Below are 22,154 nucleotides of genomic sequence, written 5' to 3' on the forward strand. Positions count from 1 at the left end.
CAACAACAAAGGCAGAAAACATATCAACAGTTACATGCACATATATAGATCGATTAAACGATTGACTATAAGTAATATCAGTTTGCCATAATTCATTGGCACATAAACCTGTTGGATTTACTCCTGCTGGAGTATTTGAAGGCACAATACGTTGACGGTCAGGGCAGGCACATACAATCTGCTGAGCTTGATCTGCTGTCTGACCTGACAGAGAGCATCGTCTACCACCAATTGACAAACTGTAGGATTATTCATCATTCCTCGAAGCAGTACAATCCAATGATATTGTTGCATGGGTCGTTCATTGTTAAGCACTGGAACTGAAAAGGCAAATCTAGGACAATCGTTAGGGTGCAAATAAATAAAAAAGTAAAAAGGTGAAATAACCCAATCTTTTAAATCAATCACCATCAAATGCTAACATTCTGGAATCATAGTAGGATTTGGTACACCCGGTTGTAATGCACCCATTGGTGAAATGATTGCATTAATAGCTCTTAAATCTTTTAACATAAATCTCCATTTTCCTGATTTCTTTGGGATAACAAATATTGGAGTATTCTATGGGCTAGTGGAGGGAATTATATGTCCTAATTTGAGCTGTTCGTCGACTAATTTTTGAGCTCACTCCAGCCGCTCGCTTTTTAGTGGCCACTGATCGACCCAGACCGGCTTGCCAGCTTGAGTCAGGGCTGGACATCAGTGACGTGCTAAAAATTTGAGGTTAGCATCACATTCCAGTGATTCAACAAAGCCCGACCTCATAATGTATATGGGACATCAAAAACATATGGTTTCAAAATAGCTTGTTTGTTACCTGGGCCTACTGCTAACAAGGTCTGTGCACTCTGCTGTGGGATCTGTGTTCCACTTACTCCGATCACAGCTGCCAGGGCTTGTATCAGAGGCCGAGAGGGCGGCCAGTCAGGATTTTTCACTATAGATACATCAGCCCCTGTGTCAACTAGGCCAGAAAAGCCTTCCCATTAATGATTACTGTTAAAGGAGGCTGTGCAGCTGTGACTGTCTGTGTCCAAAATTCTTTTGTGATAGCAGAGTGGCCTTTATTGTTGTTATACAGGCAGCTTTTATAGATTATTACTCTAGCCACGATGTGTCTATGCGGCCCTCGCCCAACTGTGATTGATTACAAACAATAGTGCACGCACCTATTTTAATTTTACTATTGGCTATGCCTAAAAAGGAGCTATTTTTTACTTGTTAAGCTAAACATCATTTTCTCACACACTCTATATCAACTTCCCAAACTCCCCATGTCAACTTCTCACACTCCCTGCACCAGCTGTTCACACTCCCTTTTTCTTTCTCATCCTTGTTATCGGTGTTTTCCAACTTCAGAAAAGAGCACAGGCTTAAATCATCAAGGTCAAACCCCAACTGTAACTGTGTGTATGATTCCATAATTCCCCTTTTTTGTTTTGGTTTTTTTGTTTGTTTGTTTTTTTTTTTTTTTGTTTTTTTTTTTTTTTTTTTTTTTTTTTTTTTTTTTTTTTTTTTTCTGTGACCATTACTTGATGAACCGTACTCTGTACCGTTTGCTGGGAGCGTGACAATAGACAGGGGATGATTATTACTATGCATAAAAGAACTACTAGCAATATAATGTCTGCTTTACTAAAGATTTTAACCATCCTGTCAATTAAGAGCATTGATAAAGCAGAAGCTGTAGCATTAGTTTGTTTTGCAAGCCAACAACCCAACTTATTCAGTGTAGTTAACACCTGTGCCACTCCAACTCCTGGTGCAAATATAGAAGCTGCAATGATTTTAGCTGGTTCCCAAAATTTTGCTTTATAGTGTTTCAAGCCCACATTGTGACACGCCTTTACTAAATCTGCAATCGTTTTTGCCCGATTTCCGATAAGATCAAGAGCTTGTTGGCAGCCTGTGTTAGCATTTTCAATGGCTAACTGGAATACCAACACATCTGCAGTAGCCGGATTTTCTGTTTATCTCTGAACTGCCATTTGTAGCTGATCAAAGAAATGCTCATAAGGTTCCTGTGCTCCCTGCCGCATGGAAGCAAAGGAAGCCTCCCCTGTCCCCAAAATCAGGGACATGTCTTAATGCTCTCTTAGTCAGTTCAGTCAGTTGTTGGAAAGCTACTTGCTGTAACCCTGCCTGTGCCTGATTTTGACATGAGTGACATTTTATTCATCCCAAAATATTTAGCTCTCGATTTAAGAGATTAAACACCTATAACACTTTAGCTATTGTTTCATTGGGAGATTTCCCCATCATTCCTGTTTTAAAAGCATATTCTCCAAAGTACCATGTGTGTATTCTATGATCGGTTGTCCAGTAGGATTGTAAGGAATACCAATAACATGCTCAATATCTTATGATGACAAAAATACATATGTCTGATACGAAGTGTATGCCAAAGTTCCTGCAAGCGTAAACTACGAGGATTAACACCATTCACTGGTGGCACGATCGTATTTTGACAGGTACTACACAATTGTACAATTGAGCGGGCTTGCTCTGTTGTTATACCAAATTGTCACCTAATAGCATCAGCATTCTGATGGTAGCAGTCATGCAAGATGTTGCCTGCATGAGCGAGTTTGGTACCAGAGCTGCACTCGTGAGAGGCTCAGCTCACCTGCTCCCTTCTGCTATAGGCCCTGGCAGCGTGGTGTGCGCTCGCAGATGTACAATGGAATATGCATGTTTATGGTTTTGCAACACTGATATTAACTGTTCAAATTGCTGGAACAGAAAAGGATTAGTTATTTCCCGCAATGCCGATCGAGATGATCCAAGTTACGATGCGCTGTCTCTCGGTACAACCTGGGCCCCGGGCCTCAGCCGGGCGGGGGGGCGGGGCCAAGCGGCCGCTCGCCAGGCGCGGCCGGCAGGTGGGGGGGCAGCAGCGGCGGGGGGGGGGGGGGGGCGGGGGGGGGGGGGGGGGTCAGCCCTCCCTCGCCTCAGCCGGGCGGGGGGGCAGGGTGGCGATGACGACCCAGCGGCCCTGTGCCGGCCCCCCCTTGTTGTTGTTGCTGTTGTTGTTGTTGTTGCCGCAGCTCCGGCCGCTCGCGCTCCGTAACCGCCGCCGACCCCTCCCGCCGAGGGACCATCAGCTGCGAACGAATCGGCGCAGCGGGGCCCGCCGCGCGTCTCCGTCCCGTCCAGCCGCGGCTCGCTCCGCGCACGGGCGGCAGCGCCGAAGCAAACGCCGCCCGCGGCCCCGGCCGGCAGCAGCAGCGGCGTCCCCGGGGCGCCGCCGGGCGCAGTGGGCGGCGCGGCGCGGGGGTGCCGGTGTACCGACTTCGTTGGAAGAGGGGGAAAGAAATAAGTCTGTCTTTCGTTCGGGGCCCTGGATCAAAAGATTCGATGATGACTTTTCCAGGCCAGCAGCATCCCCACAGGTGGCTGCACGCCAAAGTTTAACGTCTATAGTGTCCCAAGTCCTTGTCATGTATATATTTGAAGAGCTTGCCTCCGGTACATGGGCTGATACCCAAACCAGGAGTACCGGGAGTTTTATCAAGTCAGAACTGCTAATAGTGCTGCTTTCTCTAGCACTTTGTCAGCACTTTAACTACAGACTTATGTTCTGTTAAAGCCATGCTTCCCATTGTTCCCAGTCGCTTACCTCCTCCTGTTGAGGCAGTTGTCGCTTATTTTTTTTTTTCTTCAGTCGCTTACTTCTTCTTTCCTTTGGTTCCTAATTCTTCGTGTTTCCCGATAATATCTTTTGCATACCCCCCTGCAATCAGGGGGGGCCAATATCTTTTTCCAAGTTTTAATCCACGCTTCTCGAAGAAGCTTCCCAACAACGACAATGCAACGTCCTGTTCCATCGTCTTACCGCGACAGTGGATCCTACAGATCTTCCGGCTTTCCCCTATAGGCCGCCTGTATGTAGATCTGCACGGCTTTCCCCGATGGGCCGCCTTAATGGATCCTGCGGATCGTCGGCTTTCCTGTATAGGCCGCCTGGGTAGATCCGCCCGGCTTTCCCCGATGGGCCGCCTGAGGTCGCCGTCCCTTCTCCGCTAAAATAACACTCGTTCAAAACAAGTAATAAATGTCCCGAGTGAAACGATGAGTCCAGCTCATTTTTTTCCCGTCCCTGTTCGGGCGCCATAATGCGGAGAAGGGATTTGGAGAAGTACTGAGACGACTCAATATGAGTTAGCTGCAGGAAGTCTCGTTTATTGCGCAGTTCTTATTGCTTATATAGACAGTATTTGCCAATAATCCTGAGACCACACCTTTTCCACACCATTATTGGATGATACATATGCTTGTCATATTTAACAGCTTATTTCAAACAGGTACCCGCCTAGCGAAGCTCTGCTCTAAGCAAACACTACTCCCTTATCATACTGCATAGTTTTCTTATCCTTAACTTCAAGGGCATTCAGCCCTTGAGGCCTAACTTTAGAGCTCCAGTCCTTATTTACACAGGATTTTCTTCGTGCAGTCTCTTCAAGGATCTGCACTCCGACAAGTATCAAATATACTCAAGCTTGTACCACAAGGAAAAGGAGTTTGCCCGCTTGAAGAGCTGGAGAGATAGATTTAAAAGCCTCTGGCATGCAAGAGCACATGTATTCAGCTAACGCATGAGAGCTTGAATCTTGCTTTTTAGAATAAAACTTATCAAGAAAATAGGATATGTATTTAAATGAAGGCCCTGCATGCTGAGAAACAAGGAAGAACAGCGTTCAGCTTACTCATTTGCACCACACTTGTTCTTTTTCCCCTCTCCCTAGGCTTGTTTTGCCCAAGAATGTAACACACATCCGAGTTCACATAGCAGAGAACTACAGAAATAATAATTCAAATGTTGTATGTAAATTACCTTGAATGTGGCAAATGCATCCGAAGCAATGTCAAACGTTGACATTTCCACGTATCTGAAGAAATCGTAGAATTGTTCTGACCACAAGATTATTTTAGCCAGTGGTTCATGCCTGATGCACTCTCTAAGCATTATCCCACAATTTAGAGCAATTTCTGGAGATTCGTACCTATTTAACAAAAAACCCACAAAGATTCTTTATAAACACTTTCACAAGTTAGCATTGCAGCACCACACTGCTAATTACAGTTTTCAGTGCTATCAACTAAGCAAATATTCAAAAAGTTAGAGGTACTTCTGCATTAAACTCCACTTTTAAATACTTCTATGAAATATTATTGAAATCTTGCTGGTTAAATGCCACATTATAGTCAATACAAATAAACTTTCACAAAATGAGAAACAAGACTAAAAAAAAGACTAAAATTTTTGCTTCATACTTAAAAGCATTTTTCTTTCTTAACATTGGTGGGATTGCAGACATCTGAAAAAGCTGTAAGTGATTTCTGTCATGAAAATTGTTTGCTTAAACATGACAGCAATTGACACAAACTTATCCATACATGAGCATGAAGGGTTATCAACACTGGACATAAATTCATGTCTCCTCTTTCATTAAATGATTTTTCAGCATCACTGGCTACTCTACACATTAGAGGCTTCAAGCTTGAAATATTGGCAACAGTGTCCCCTGATTGTAAGGACAATATTGAACATGTCTGCATCCGAGTCTTTAATTGCCTCTCGCCAAGTATCCGCATCTTCTTACAAGAGACCTCTGGAACACTTCCATGACTGATTTGATGGAAGAGATGAAGCCACCCCTGATGGCTTCATTTAGAAATTGCAGGCTTTCTTGCTCAAATACTACAGAGTTCTCTCAGCTGATTTTAGCATATGCCAACAGCAGTTGTCAAAATCTCACAACAGCATGTTTAAGACACATTTGATGGAAACACACCTTTGTACTTGCTACTGGCTTCTTGTTTTCCCAAGGAAGCTAACATTAGGATCCTGGATGAAGATGAGACTGCCGTTCCAAACCAACAACGCATTTCAGCACACTGCAATACAAGCTATCCCAGTCTACAGAACAGTTACGTCTGTTATTCCTACCTGGTTCTGGAGCAGTCAAAGCTTCTTATATACCTTCCTGTCTCCCACCTAAAGAATCCTTCGTCCTATGCCATGGGAAGCTAATTTAAATTCACCAGAATAATTCAGGAGCAAAGATCACTATGCATACTAAGCATTAACTATATTACCATACAAAAACATTTTCTTATGAACTAATTTTCATGTTAAATCCTGCAATACATTTAATCTGCCACAGAGATTTGAAAACTACTGAACTTTTTGCAACTCACACCATAGTTTCTATCAATTTGACTCAGCTGGATACCCCATGTAACGTTTAAGTCATGAAAGCTAACTAAATGCTCTTTTCAAACATCCTGACTTATGAACGCGTTTCAACAACCCCTGTCAGAATAATGCTCTCTGAAGAGTGACAACGCATACTAAGATTTAGGACAAATGTGTTACAATCCTCATTCAATCACATATCAATGAGAGCATGCTGAGAAAGTAGTTTCATCTCTCTGTACCTCAAATGTCTTTGCCTTCTGTAAATTATTTTGAAGTAGTACTGAATCAATATTTTCTTTTTATGTTATGCCACAACTAATAATCCTTTTGTCTCTCTAATATTTAAATCTTGCTTCCCCCCAAAATCAGGGCTACAATGTAGGGGGTAAAAAACCCCAAACCAAAGTGCTTCTGGCAGACGAGTGTATATCTTGTACTCGTACAAATCGAAGCAAATATTCCATACTGTTACTGGTGCTAAATCTTTGGAGTCAGCATAAAACTAAAGGATGTAAAACTCTTGCTTTCTCCACAAAGGAAGTTTCTTGTATGATCCATTTTTCAGTGGCTTACACAGCTAAAATTAGGTAAATACAGAAATGTTAAATAAAATAGCTGAATATGCCACACCTGTGGCAGGTTAGTCAGCATCTCTACTATTATGAACTAGGAGGAGGGAGAGGGAAAAGGAAAAAATACAATAAAGCTTCTTGTTTAAATGTTAAAAATATTGATTATCCTCACATCTCAATGCCACCAACATGACACAGGCGAGTATCTCACTGAGAAGCTCAGCCTTTCCACACATCCTCTAGCTATCTCAGTACGTGGAATAAGGACTCATCAACTGCAGTAAGCTTATCCAGCAGCTTTAACATAAATTATAAAACTAATATTTGAATAACTATTTTTTAAATGGTTTATTAACATTTGATTAATTTTTCTATCTCAAACACATTGGAACTGCAATTTTCAGAACTTTCTTCATTAGCATTATTAGAAACATGAGCAATTCTTTTTAAATGGAGGGAGCACAATCTCAATTTAAAATAAAAAAACAAACTTATTTTAGCATGAAAATGTTACCATCACCTTTCTGCCTTCATGTTTGAGATCCACAGCTCTACGTGTGCAGCCACATAATAAGTATGGCATGGTTCTCTAATACCCAGCACAACAGATAACACAAGAATAGAGGAAGAAACAGCTGCCTGGCAGGCACCATATGCCCCAAATCATTCCTTGTTTGGTCAGATTTGAGTTGGTGCATTTGCGTCACTATAGGAGTATAAAGCACTATGAATAAAAAGTCTAAGACCAAACTAAGACTAGGGAATAGGACAGCAAACTGGAAATGACAATGGTTAAAAGAAAAAAAACAGCGTTTAACTCTTGATGAACGAGTAAGTTCACAAAGAAATAGTTTAAATAGGATCAAGTAGTATACTGAAAACGTCTGCATTACTCCAGTAAGAATATTTTAGGTTACTAAGAGTTCTCAATTTTCAGTCATATTTCATGCAGAAGTATATTTTTGGTGGTTTATTACTCAAATTTTCCTTTACTTAGGGGAATTACAGGCCCCAAGACACACACACAAAAATATATCAAGCATATTGTAAAGGAAAAAAAAAAACCATTTCAGAACTCACTTGTCCATGAATTTAAAACTTCTTACTTCATGTAAAAAGCATATTTACGCTTCACAGTTTACATACCCTTTTAATAGCATGAACAATATATTCTGTTGAGTGCAGATGTATTCAACTGTGGGAGTTCTTGTACCAATTTGCCTTCTGAGAATGTTGTTGAAAATTTGCGCGACATCTTTTTTGCCCTGTCAAGAACATCAGCAGTTAAACACATAATATTCAAGTCCACTAGGAGGGTAAGAATTAAACGTTACATCATCTCATGCATTCATACCGTGCGAGTTCTGCAGTTCAGTCAGCCTCTCTACTCTGATCTTAAATAGATCAAATATTCTGTTTCTTTATACCCATTTCAAATATGCCAAAGCACTCAAAACATTACATCATGTTGCAGCCAGATCATGGGTAATTTACATCAAGAACTAAAGCCAGTTGATGTTTCATCAATTATTTCTATGTAGCATAAACCTCCCGGGCTTGTTTTGTATTTGCTTTTGCTACTAACATACATGTTTTTAATTGTGCTCTTGACTGAAAGCGTGTTTCTTCAATACTCCATTATCCTCTCCCCTTGCCTAGGAACACGTAATGCCACCATTAGAAGTGTGCAAAGCGTTTCTGACTGCAGTGTTAACACCCAACTCAAAATCATAATTTATGGAAGCTAAGTAAATAAATACAAACTACAAAGAGAAATCATCCACTGACCCAAAATGCAAGTCTCACATTTTTCAATGGACAAAAGAAGAATAAGTAAGACCAGGACGCTGGAATTCAGCACAGATTATACACAATAAAATCCATAAAGATAGCACCAGACAGTATAAAGGGAGCTGGGAACGTTATCTTTGTTGAACATATATATATATATATATATATATATACATACACACACACACACATATATACATATCTTTTATTTATTTCTTCTGTCAGATCATGGCTAAAGATGGTAAACTGGTACGGACTTCTAACAAAAAGCTGACTATAAATATAAGCACTTTTCCCTGTCATTCACATGCACCATTTAAAAGCCAGCTTTCTGAAATTTACTTTCCATTTTGGATTGCCGTAAAGACAATTTCAGGACTATGTGTTACCAGATTTAATCCAGAAAAAGCCTAGGCAAACTTGTACTAAGCCTGGACTTGCAAATAAAGGCCTGTTAAGTAATTCCACCTGAAGGTTCTCTGAATGTTATACACAAATACATAAATAATGTTTCCTGACAATCTGTAGCTGTACTATAAATGCCCTGAGTAACATCAGCAAGCTTTTGAAAATGCAGGGCATTTTAAAAACAAACGCAATTATTTAAAATTATTTCAGTTTTCTAACTAACATCAAGAAGATTGCCTAAGAAAAAAATATCAAATGTTTATAAACATGTAGGAGGACTGTAGTTTTACAAATGGCATGTTTGTGAATTACCATGGACAGTTTTGTTAGAGTGTTGTTTTCAGGATATAAAAGTTTGTTTGTAAACGCTTGTTTTCTCAATTACAATTCCATTGAAAGCCAGCCCAAAGCAACACCAGAACTCTTTGTTCCGAAATGAGTAGAGCAGTGTTTCCAGAAATTGCTTTACTCAAACTCCACATAATATAGTCATCAACTCGCATTCACTAACATTGCCAATTTTCGCGCTGGATCTCACAATTTGCTTTGGATTCACCAGCAAGAACAGCATTTCCTTATTATGCACATAATTGAACTGATAGTGGTACACAGTAATACCAAAGCTAGTTATTGTTAAAAGGACATATTGCCAAGTGATCTCATGGCCTAACAAGGGCCAACAGACACTGAACCCTGTGCCAATAGTCACGACTGCGAGAGGTGAGAGGGACACTGTGCTAGTATTGTCTTCCGAGCAGAAGGATTCAGGCTCCCTTATGCAAAAGGCGTTTTTGTTTTTTCTGCATTTAAAAAACAAAATCCCCCAATAAACCTGAAACAAGAACCAAAAAAAAAAACAGTTCCACAAAGGATACCCTCTCTCCTGCAGACACACTAGCACAAATCAGCAGGGAGATAACTGGTAGGTTTCTAAGACTGGTAAGTAGATGGTTGTGATGACTGTATTACTTATAAAAAAGCTTTCAGATAAGGATATAATTTTAAACAAGCCTTCACATACAATAAGACAGTCAGACAGTTTCTTAATTAATTCATTACTTTTCTGGGTTTCTTTCTACCCTACTATTCAGATTCAAACACATTTGAGACAGTTTAAGAGTCAGAGTGAACAGTCCCTGTCTATTAATTAGCTGCCTACTCCTGTTCTACAAGGAAACCTTCTTCAGGAATGACAGTAAAGTTCTTGACCAAAATAAATGATGACTTTTCGTTTACTTCAATGACGAATGACCTTAAGATACAGTGAGGCACCAGAAGGAATAAACGCTAGACTTACTCTTCAAGTTTAAGAGCCAACAGGAACTCAAGTTCGTATTTCAACCAATAAAGGAGAAATCATTCCCAAAGCAGTAAACCCCTAGCCATAGAGATTTGGGATATCAAAGCCAACATCTGATTGACTGTGTAACAGCTGGCAAGCTAGTGCAGGTTTGGAGCACAGGTGTGTTGACATTAATTATAGGCACCAACAATAGCTGGACAGCCTGCCAGATGCCATCCTTAAAAAGCAGACACAGTCCAGCCTAGAAAGCAGCATGAATGACTTGTTCTCTCTCAAGGGGAAACTGTCATATCCTCGTGTAACAAAGTGGCAGAAAGTCCACAAGCAGGAAACTACTTGCAATCTTTTCAAGTCCCCTTAGAATAAAATGAATAGCTCTCCTTAATGAGAGTAAGCCTGTACAAATTGTTATCATTCTTCATTACCAGGAGATAATAAAGGTTTCCTTCACTAATAACTGGGCTGAGTAAACACCAAGCTGATAAGAATCCAGAGGTCAGCAGAATCCAGATGACATTTCATTATTTCCTTTCTTCAGCAATTAAAGGCCACCACATTTCAACATTCCCAGGTCTCCTTCCTTACTTAACAATCTGAATGTTTTATATTTGGTATAAACAGTTGTGTGGGTAGGGAAAAAATACCACCGTATTACAATTAAACACAGATCAGAGGGAGTTATGGGTGGGGTGGAGAAAGAAGAGGGAAGAAAGTCATTGTTTTTGGAATGTCATACAACAATAGAACTTTAAACTGTTGTGTTTGCATTGTGAACAACTTGTTTATGAACAATATCATTTTTAGGCAACCTTAAGTTGGATGGTCTTTACGGTCAAGGCTGTGGAGCAAGATACATGGGTTTTGGCTCCTTTCCTAGACAACCACACGCTTCTTGGGGACCTCAGGGAAAACAGGGAAACCCAATTGTACTGCAAATTTCTATTAACTAAATGGGGTGATTTTTCACTATGGCACTGGGAAGCTAAATTATTCCATATAATGTGGTGACAAATACCAGATAGAGGTTTGTACAAAGATACACTTGAATACAAATAAGTATTGCTACTTTGAAGTAATTGACAAAAACTTAGGGTTTTTTTTTTTTAAACAAACAGAAAAAAGATGAGAAAACACAGAAAAAATGTTGCATCGCTTGTTTCCAAAGAGAGAAATACTGAACTGTTATTAAAACTAACAGCTTACTTTAAATCTTTAAAAGTCTTCATAAACGTTACAATAATTCTCTTATTTTTCCAAGTAATTTATCGAGATGAGAATATAGACATGCCTTGTAGTATTATAGCTTGTGTTCACTGTGTTCTTACTACTAAAAGATTAATCTTTCTGTGAACACAACAATGAAGAATTATTCCATACTTTTTAACAGAACTGTATCATCAGGATTAGAGGTTTATCTACTTCAATTTTGTGTGGTTTATGTGCCTAAATTCAGAGATTTCATATTCTATATACGCTTAATTTTCTAAGTAGTTTGGAACAATGAATCCTCTTTTGAATGGTTTTGTCTCAGTCAGAAAAAAAGAGCTGAAGATCAAAAGATGCCTTAACCAATTACAGCAGCAGGAATTCAGATGTGTTTATTTTAGCATATACAATATAAGAAACGTCAAACTTCTTTTCTTACCTCAAAATCAATTAGCTGTAAGTCAGCTACTAGAGTACTAAGAAGACCACTGTTGTACAGCTCTTGCGCAAGCTGTGCCACAGCTTCTGTCTGTGGTTCTTTTTCGTTTGTGCCATACAAGATTTCTTTCATGGCAACAAGGTTTTTTGAGACTTCCTCAGTGGCCTAAAGAAAATGGGAAAAGAATACAGTTAGAGCACAAAGTCATTTGTCTTTGTAACTGTACACTCTATTATTCTTGTAACCTGCAAACTTTCATTAAGGGGAAAAAAAAATATCAGGAAATAACAACTTGTTAAAAAACAATAGATAATCTTTCTGCAAATAAGATTGTTACATGTTATTTAAAAAAAAAGCACAGAGGCAAGACACACGCAATTTCTTTGACAAGTTACCAAAACTAAGAATCTCTTCCTTTTTAGTGCCTTTAAACTTCCCATTCAAAAATCCCCTGAAGAATAGCAGTGGGATGAAAAGAATTCAACAAAATTTCTGTTCTGTAAAACAGGGGTACACAGGAACAGATTGGAAAACCTGACATGGAGACATATGCCTGTCTCTAGGGAAGCGCTCAGAGAGACCAAATGTACCCCCTCCTACAGATTTTGAACTCATCAGTTTTGTCAAATTACTAGGCTCCCATTCCAGTCAATGGAAATTAAATTTTTCCTTTCCCACTAACAAAACCCCAAAGAGGACCTCCTTTAATATCTCAGTATACATGAACAAACCAATAAGTAAGACGCAGAAGGAGGTGCACTCAAAAGAACACAGTGATACAGAAGACAAAAGTCTAAGATGCTTCCCATCTGAAATCCATCTTACAGAAGACAGACAGATCTGACCTATCACTTCAGGAAGCCAGCATAAGGAATTCCTAAGTTGCTGTGATAGGCTAGAGCAACATTTAGCAGTGGAAACAAAGCTATCTCATGAGTAAAACTAAAAAAAAAAAATAATTATGAAAATCAACAATAACACTTCTAAACATCCACTTCTGAATCTTAAAACACAGATATCTTGGAGAAAAAAGAACTACCCCTTTCAATATAGATGTTTATGCAGTTTGAGGACAAAACACTGAAAATCATCATCATAAACAGCTGTTTTAATTATATTGTATTAGTTCTTCACGTGCCTAAAAAGTATGAATGGTTTGTAACTGCACTAATTTTTAGTAATTAGATGAACCTGCCAACAAGGTATGCATACACTTTAATGTGAAGTATTTATGACTGGTAGGACATGGAAAATTAATTAAGTGAAAAAATGATAATTTTCCGGATATTGCCTGTCTCATAAGGGGTATGTAAAGACTTCTCATTTGTGCGTTATAGCTAGAGAGGCTTAAGATCAGCATGACCCATGCACTATTCAAGTCAAAGCCATTCCAGCTTAGCTAGGTATGTAAGCAAGGATTCCATGACCTTTAAGGAGGCTCCATATCATTTTTAGCTCCTCCACAACCTTCCACTCCCCACTGTCTCCCTTTTCTTGCTAACTGCAGTTCCTAGTCCCAGTTGCTGCCTCCTTAATTGAAATTCCAAAGGATTTTCTGTGCACTGCTAGTAAGACAGCAAGAAGCAGGTGCTCGGTATGACTGCTTAGATTCATGACAGCTCCTGAAGACGTACAATGAGAAAGCCAGTTCATCATATTGAAGTAGCATTATGTCACACAACTGTTCTATTTCTTTACAATTCAGAAGAAATAGCTCTTTACTAGAAAAAGAACAGGAACATCTGTAAAATGTAGAGATATGAAGAGAAGCCTTTGCAGCACTGGCTACCAAGAAAAAGGGAAGCAGCAACGAAAATTCTATTGCAGTTTGTCCCTGCACACTAATTTAGAAAGCAAGATGAAAGAGGAAGAAAGGCAGAGGTTCAAGGAGGTACCCACTTTAAGTAAGACAGTGGCAATATTGAGAGCATGCCTGCAATTAAGAAGAATGTCAGTGGATAATTTTTCATACCAAAACCCCAGAAGACAAAACAGCCCCTCCAAAACTTTAATAATCACACCGGAAGGCTCTCCCTCACCACCACCTCGAGAAAGACATTAGTAATGGAAATGCTTACAAACCAGATAGAAAAAAACACACTATTTCCAAACACTGAGCATTGGGTTTGTTTTTTTTAAAAAAAGCTAAGTCTTCTGGCCTAACAGAACATATAACTCACTAACTTCGAGAGGAGTTACCAGGACTTCAATTTCTTTCCCAAGCTCTTCACAACTATTAAGACTGTCTGAATGTGCTTCACTTGAACTTGGAATGACATACGGCTTTAGTGGGAAGTAATGGTTACAGACACAGAAACTGAACAGCTTAGGTTGGAAGGCACCTCAGGAGGCCATCGAGGTCCAACCACCTGCTCAAGGCAGAGCCAATCTCAAAGTCCTGTCAGGTTGATCAGGCTCATGGCCAGCCACACTCTGAAGAGCTCCACAATGAGACACTCCATCACCTCTTAGGCAACTTGTACCAATGTCTAACCATTCATCACAAAAAGAGACTTGCTTGTTTCACTTCAACTCAGGCCAAACTCTCATTTCTGGATACAAACAGAAATACGAGGTTTTCTGAACGCATTATATCAACAACCAAGGTCTTTCGATGCACTACACTTGACATTTCTATGCTCCCTCCTCTTCAACTCTAAAATTCAGCATCAAAAGGACTAGAAACTGATTTTTACAAACTTGTTTGAGAACCTCTCCATTCTTCTATATTCCATGAACTCTCTAACATATTCCAAATACATGATGTGCAGAGCTATTTTTGCTATTTCATATGCAGAATGGAATTTACACTTGAAAATATAATGCTGTATTAAATATCAATGCTAAGAGCTAAGTGAAAAACTAGAAACAAAAATTCAAAAAAGACAAAAGAAGGCTAGCTAGCATTACTTGCAAGATTTCCTGAGATACTGAGAGCTAAATAATTGCTTAATGTGGTGCCTTCTTTTAACAGAAAAAAAAAATCTCTATAGAGAAAAATCAAAATGCACAATAAAGTTCACCCAACAACCCATGATCAAAGGGAAAGTGGCATTAGCAGACACTAGATATATAAAATATACCTATATAAATCTAATATAATATATAAGCAGAGTATATTTTATATATACACAGAATGGACAGTCTACATATAGTCTATATATATAAAAATATTATACATCTTTTTATATGTCTCTCTGGAGACAGATCTTTTATCTATTTTTTTTTCTCAGTACTGAGAAGAGGCAACTGTGGAGCAACCTGAATTTTAGAGAAAAGTTCTGTAATAAGTCAGTGGCACCAAACAATCAATAACATTTGAGCACAAGGCAGACTATAAATATAAAATGTAATGTAAAGAAAATAAATACTTATTTCTCCATTTTTTATCAAAGACAAGAAGGCATTATTTAAAAATAAAATTAGACACAATGAAGTCACATGTATGATTGTCACATCAGAATCAGTTCCATGTCTTTATAGCTATGAACCACTATGGTTTATTCCAGTCTCTAGAGTATTTCACAGATATTCTCAAAATTTACTTCGTTAAATGCTATATAATTCAAATACCAAATGCTACATATAGACTTGTATAGCTGGAGCACTTTAGTTTAATGAAGCAACACTTGCCTTTACTTAGAAAAGGCAAGAAAAAGCAGAAAGTAAAAAAAAAGATCAAGAATACGTGATCAGTCCTTACATATTTAAGGTGAGCTAAGGCTGGGAGTTCTATCCACATATTACATTAATTGCACTATCAATTAAAACATTCATCAAAACGGTAAACTAGCTGCACTTTTGAGCCTGTACTTGGTGAATATCTTCACTAGTCTAAAGCAGTGTCCATCATAAGTAACCAACACCATTTTAATAATTCTATTTAAATAGACTGCATTTCAAAACACTTACTAAAACATGCAATTCTGTAAATACATTATCATCTACATCAGTGCCACTAGTTTATTTTAACAGCCAAAAATAGTTACACTATTTTTCATCAGACATCTAGCATGAAAATATCATTAAAGAGCTAAGTCAATGAGAAGAGAAGCATGTTTTCTCAGCCATGACTGCCAGAAGCCCCAGCTTTACCCTCTGAGTAACAGCCCCACGCAGTAGGAAAGGCACACGACTTAACCCTTAGCCTTCTTTCAACCACGAATTAATTGTACACATGTGCAGAACAAATTTAAAATTTTACTGCTTTGTAAATGACATTAACTCACTGAATGAAATCTCATCTACGCCTATGACCACATGACATAATATGACAGTCGGTCAGCTGAATCAAAATAGCATATTGCATTGTCCCATACATACTGTCCATCATACAGAGCCAGTAACTTACAGAAGAGACTGACCATGCCTGCAGTAGCCAACCTGCACGGGTTAACAACACAGCTGAAACAATTATCGGAAAGTCAAAACTGGAGCTGTTACCAGCAGGTTAACCCAAGGTCAGGGGTAGGGAAGAACAAGTTTATTACACAAGTAAATATTTACCTTCACGACAGTAAACGTGTGCCACAAACCAAGTGAACCGATAGTTAAAAATAAAAGCTGATGTCAGCCAAAGAGGAGGAATAAAAGACTAACTAATGGGCTAGATCAAGGGTAGGTCCCATTTACATGAAAGGAGTCTTGCTTCCCTTTCCTTTTAGCTTTCCTTTTCTGAAAAAACACAAGTAATAGAAAACTAACAGCATGTGATGAACACATCAGTTACGAAGCACCTGTTATTTCAAGTTTCCCTTCCAAAATACTGACAGCAAACCATCACCTCTATCCTAAGTACAAGACTGCAGCCAACAAGCAGCCAGAGTCGCGGTACCGTCAGCAGTGAGACACAGCCCAGCTCTTACAGCCACTTCACATCTCAGTTCCTAAGCAGGTCACACAAATTTAAAGTAACATTTCAAAATGATCTGGAGAATTACCCGGTTAATTTTTCTCCAGTATTGAGAGAGCTCAAAAAAAGGCAGATTAACATGCAACTAGAATTCACTTGTGAATTTAGATTTTTACTTACAAAACAAATTTTCCAGTATTATAGGGCAGAACATTTCATAACTGAACAAGATGCACCATGATCATTACAGTTGTTTTACACCTTTTGCTTTGAACAATCTCTTCCATTTTGCTTCTACAGAACATACAGGAACACACTGTTCAATCTTTCATAATCTTTCTTTCTTACTTGGCTTTTTCTTCCTCTTACAGAATATTAAAGGTTTTAAATTTCAGTCTAAACACTGAAAAAAAACTGAGGTCTTCTGCTCAAAGCAATTAATTATACTTTTAATTTAAAGGGAAAATTATTTGTCTAATTTTCTTACAAATCTGCATTTCCAAGTGTGTTAGGAAACTGTCAAAGAGCACCCTCTACATAGTAGCAAACTAAACATTTTCATAACAGCATTGTGCTGCTACTGCATGGTAGGAATTACAGTGAACTACATATTAAAAACTCTGTGGTACTGCAGTAGAAAAGTACTGGTTTGTCTTTGGAACCTCAGACAGCCATAAGTTATAAAACAAAAGGACATTCACAATTAATTTCATTTTGTGGAAGAAATATTTAAAACAACGATTAAATTTGGCAATATGCAGTTCATTTCAATGCGTGCTGAAATTTTTTTCAGTCTAATCTACATACACATTTCAAATTCCCTATGTTCAAGAGTATAGAAAATATGCAACTGTGTGTACTTAATTTTAAGAAATAAAGTGGTTTAGGAAAAATAAGTATTCCCTGCACCCAAAAGGCTGTCTTTAGCACAAACAGTAACCCACACTGAATATGTACCACGCTGCTTAGACTTGAAAGTTCATTGTTACTATCTGACAGGCTACAAAAGCACACCCCTGGATGAAACAGCAACAACAAAGCACAAATTACTGAGTGAGTGAGATCGATCGTATTTTATACAAGTCTAATAACTAATAAAATGGAGTTATAAAAAAAGAAAAACTCTGCATTCTTCTCTCCTTTTCCTAAAGGGTAATAATTTTTGTGCTTTACGTGCAGTGAGTTTTTCTATTTCTGTTCCACTACTAGCCACAGAACTCACCCTTTCATCAGCACAGAATTCTTCTCCAAAGGAGGTTGGAAAGTTATACATTGTAGAAAGGATCATAATAATAAAAGGGGTAGGGAAGATAAAAAGATGCCTAAATATTGAGATACAGGCATACAGAAGTTTTTCTTCTCTTTTAATAAAGGCTACTGCTCATACTCTTGCTGCCTTTTTAACTCCAAAGTTACTCCAGTCATTTCCATAGACTGGATAGGAAGTGGGCATGAATTCGGGGTGTTTAATCAGAGCTGTACCCTCAAAGATGTGACGTCTGGTCCTTAAGATATTGAAGAACTTTCTCTATCAAACCAGCATCAACCTGAGATAAACTGCCACAACCACAGTCACGCTCATGGAAGTCTCGGCTTGCCAATGAAACAACGATTTCCTGAAGAACCTCTGTATGGAGATGTGGACACTGGTGTTGTGAATCTTCAGATCCATGAATTGGTCTCCTTTGTGAATAACAATGATGACAGAGGCCAGCACTACTGAACCCAGCTCAATCTTGTGAATGTCAGCATTTAACCCTCCTCACGTTTAACCTAGTAAACATGAGTTGCATTCTTTTCTCCTTCAAGCAGAATGTGTTGCTTTATTTGACACAGGAGAAACAACTCTAGAGGCTTAGCATGTTATTTCTTGTCAAAGCAGCAGCCTCACATAAAGTCTTTAAAGAAGACAGAGGTACGGCGTCAAAGGCCAGCAAGAAGCAAATGGTACAAAATAATCTTCAGCTACACTATCCAGAACACGGGCATGTGATACAGTGCACAGCTATGCCCAATGCAATGAAGCTGGTCTGTTCCCCATTAGAGGTCTGAGCAAAAAGAAAAAGATGACACCAAAGAGCATGGATTTTAAGATCAAGACATCTCCCGGAATTAATAATCAGGCTGAGATGAAGAAGGCAGCACCATGTCTTATCACAGACTCTTCAGAATGCACCTACCCCTCCTCTCCTGACAGATGTCTTCATTAGAGAAAGAAGAAAAGCAGCAGCAAATGGAAGTCCTCCCAGCCTCCACACAGGTCTGCCTAACAAGCCATAACATTTTTCTCTCCAGCAAGAGAGAAAAATCATCAGGGAAAAATACTGTGGTACGCTGCAACAGACCTGGAATGTACCACATGCTGGCATTGGAATAGAAGCAGCTGATTTTAAACAATATCAGGATAAAGATGGCAATTCAGTTAAGACTCAGACTCTCCTGCACTTAAAGTAGTAGTGCCAAATCTAGGTGAAACTGGATGTAGAGAAGTTGGCCACATTCTGCTTAAAAATGCTGGTAAACATGAAAAAGACTGTGACAAACTCCTACACGTGACTCTGTAAGGATGCCAAGAGTGGCAAAGAACAGTTAAATAATGCTGGGAGAGGATCCAAGAAGGGCATCATAGCCTGCTTCAAAAGTCAGTAGACTGGAGAGGGACATGTTTTGTTTTCCTGGTTTTTTTTCGTTTGGTTTTGGTTGGGGTTTTTTTTAAGTATTGAAATCTATACCCCTGTGTTGAGTTCATCAGCAAAAATTTCATCTAAATAGTAAATACCCTTGCCACACAAGTCACTAGATGGAATGTACCTGCACACAGGCTGAACTTTTAGTAAAGTTATCAAGACTACCAGTTGAGAAGCAAATGTCCTGATCCTAAAGGATCTAAAGGAAACTGCACCAGCACAGGAACTTCTCACCACATTTTCCTGTGGGCTAAAGAACAGGCAAGGAAAGGTAAAAGTATGTCCTGTACTGACATCCATGGAGACACAAAGTTCCTCGGGTTCAGTAGCAGAGATGCTCTGCTCTGTCAACATTTGCATGGACAAGCACAGACGTAACTACTGTAACAGTAGTAAAGCTACTATGGTGGACTCAAGTACCAGAACACTGGATGGCTGTGAGCTGTTTATTAAACGTCCTACAGTTCCAAATCAAATTATTTTAAGTATCATATCAGCTGCCAGTGCCATAAAAATGCAAAGCTAACCAATATGAAACACGTCTGTTCAAAGGCACATAATAAATTTACCAGAATATAAAACTCAAAAATAATTCCTAATTTATTCAGTTTCAACAGCTGTAAGTTTCTTTTTTTTCTCTCCTTTCAATTAGCGTTTAGCAACTGTAAAGTCCCAACTGTACCTTTTCTGCCTTTTTGTCAGAGATATCTTGCTTTTCTAGAACTGCCATACTTTCCTTCAGGTTCTTCACTATGTCTGCAGGAGACTTGTGGGACTTGCCAAAAGGGAATGGCATGATTGCAAGCCACGAGGTCTTCCTTCTACAGCTCCTGCTTCACCTAGAAAAGGAGAAGAAAAGCGTGTCAAAAACTGAGACATGAGTCAGTACAACAACACACATGAAGATCAAGAGAGAGGAGTAAAGCTATTCATATGTGGAATAACCATCCTTGACGGCTGAACTAGAACTTGCCATGACAAACTTGAATGCTTGTGTTTCTATTTCTTTTAAAACACAGGACACAGAATTCAAGAACTCACGTTAATATCATTATCTTACACTACAGAAACAAATTACAGAGCACATTAATTATATCCAAAGCCACATACTCTACAAATGGGCAAGACTAACGAGGATAAATTATTCCCATTAATGCTGTCAAGCCAAATGCCTTCTTATATTAGGTCTTTGACACACAAGTCATCATGTCTCAGTGGCTCTGCAATGACTGTTCAGGTACATGCCTTTACCCATATTCATTCCATAACAAACGCAAAGCAGACCACAAAGCCTGCGCCTCAGTGCAGGAGCTATGAGCACGATGCAGACGAGGCTACAGACATGGCTTTTTCCTATGTCAAAATACTTGGTATGCCCTGGCTTTGTCGTATCAATGTCAGCGTCATTTCAAACTGAAATACATCCTCACTCTTATTCATTTTATGGGAAACAAAATTTGGCACCAGTAACAGGGATGTAAATAACGCACTTGAAAACATGAAAACCAAACGCCTGATATGTACCTTTTTCAAAAAGATAACACTTCTCTTACAGAAGCAATTTTCCTTCCCTAACAATACTTGGCTCTTGAATACAAATACATTCATTCGTTGGTATCTTTACACGCATTTGCTTTTACACACAGACATATATATATTCACTTCTGTATACAAAACACAAAAGTATTACTAGTATAAATGAGTATACAAAAAGCTTCTGTTACTAAACACATACATCCCCATTTCAACAATAATTTAAAACTTCTTACAAGTGAATTCCATAAAGCATACTTCTAGAACTCTAATCTAGATAGAAAAGAACAGGAAATCCTGCATTAAAAATGCTGACAGTGCTACTTCTGCTAAACACAAAAGACAGCTGAAGCTGACAGAGCAGAGATTACACTGTCATTACAAAGAAGGGATATTACTCTGAAAGTTAGTAATTTCTATCTCCATACAATGTTCATGACATTAGTTACAAGTCAACTATAACCAGTACACGTTAAAATTTCTTATTTAAAACCACGCACTTTGATCCTTGATTAAAATACCAGCTCATTCCTCATGAACTCTGAAACGTTAATCCTGATCTTACTCAACCATGTTTTGATCAAGGATTAAAAACACCAATTTGATGCTATTTTTGAGTTATTTCGATTTTTAACACAAACAAGTTGGGCTGGCCCAAGGGCAACAATTTAAAGGCGAAGAACAGAAGCACTCAGATCTTTAGCCAGGAAAATTTCTATAAATAGATATTTCAGGTAATCAGCTACAGAGATCATACCTTTACTGTTCAATGCCTGCAACTGACCTAACACAGCTGATAAAAACCATAAATTAGGTCATTTTTATTCAGATTACTTTCAGATAAAAGTATGAGCATGAAGGTTGAAACAAGACCTTCCACTAGCCATTTCCATTCTTCAACAGATCACAAGGACTTTCTGTTGCTTTTATTTTGTAGTATAATAATTGTCTCATTATAGTAATCTCTCGTTCATGATCTGCACAAAGAAGGGGTTGTAACACTGGAATTACAAATGCAGGACTGGTACCCCAAGAGATAAAAAAGTGCTCAAGTCATTTCTTAGACAAGAGGATTTTATACCTCAACTTTGTCACATGTAGTGGAAAAAAAAACCTACCTTCAAGAAAAGCATGACTACTCATTGTTATGTAATGAAAACG

At 38.7% G+C, this 22,154-nt stretch overlaps 1 protein-coding gene across 2 annotated transcripts in view; it reads right to left on the reverse strand.

Moving 5' to 3' along the window:
• Positions 1-22,154, reverse strand: part of CAB39 (calcium binding protein 39) — a 49,720-nt gene that overhangs the window by 6,939 nt on the left and 20,627 nt on the right. For both annotated transcript variants that reach the window (XM_086618098.1, XM_086618099.1), the window contains 4 exons: positions 20,143-20,299; positions 11,922-12,086; positions 7,921-8,039; positions 4,835-5,003 (listed from right to left, as the gene is read on the reverse strand). In XM_086618098.1, the coding sequence (XP_086474224.1) occupies positions 4,835-5,003; positions 7,921-8,039; positions 11,922-12,086; positions 20,143-20,256 (567 nt within the window). In that variant the 5' untranslated portion in view covers positions 20,257-20,299. The remainder of the gene's footprint in view (positions 1-4,834; positions 5,004-7,920; positions 8,040-11,921; positions 12,087-20,142; positions 20,300-22,154) is intronic.

The sequence above is a fragment of the Tauraco erythrolophus genome, chromosome 11, assembly GCF_009769465.1.
Source record: "Tauraco erythrolophus isolate bTauEry1 chromosome 11, bTauEry1.pri, whole genome shotgun sequence".
Taxonomy (NCBI): Eukaryota; Metazoa; Chordata; class Aves; order Musophagiformes; family Musophagidae; genus Tauraco; species Tauraco erythrolophus.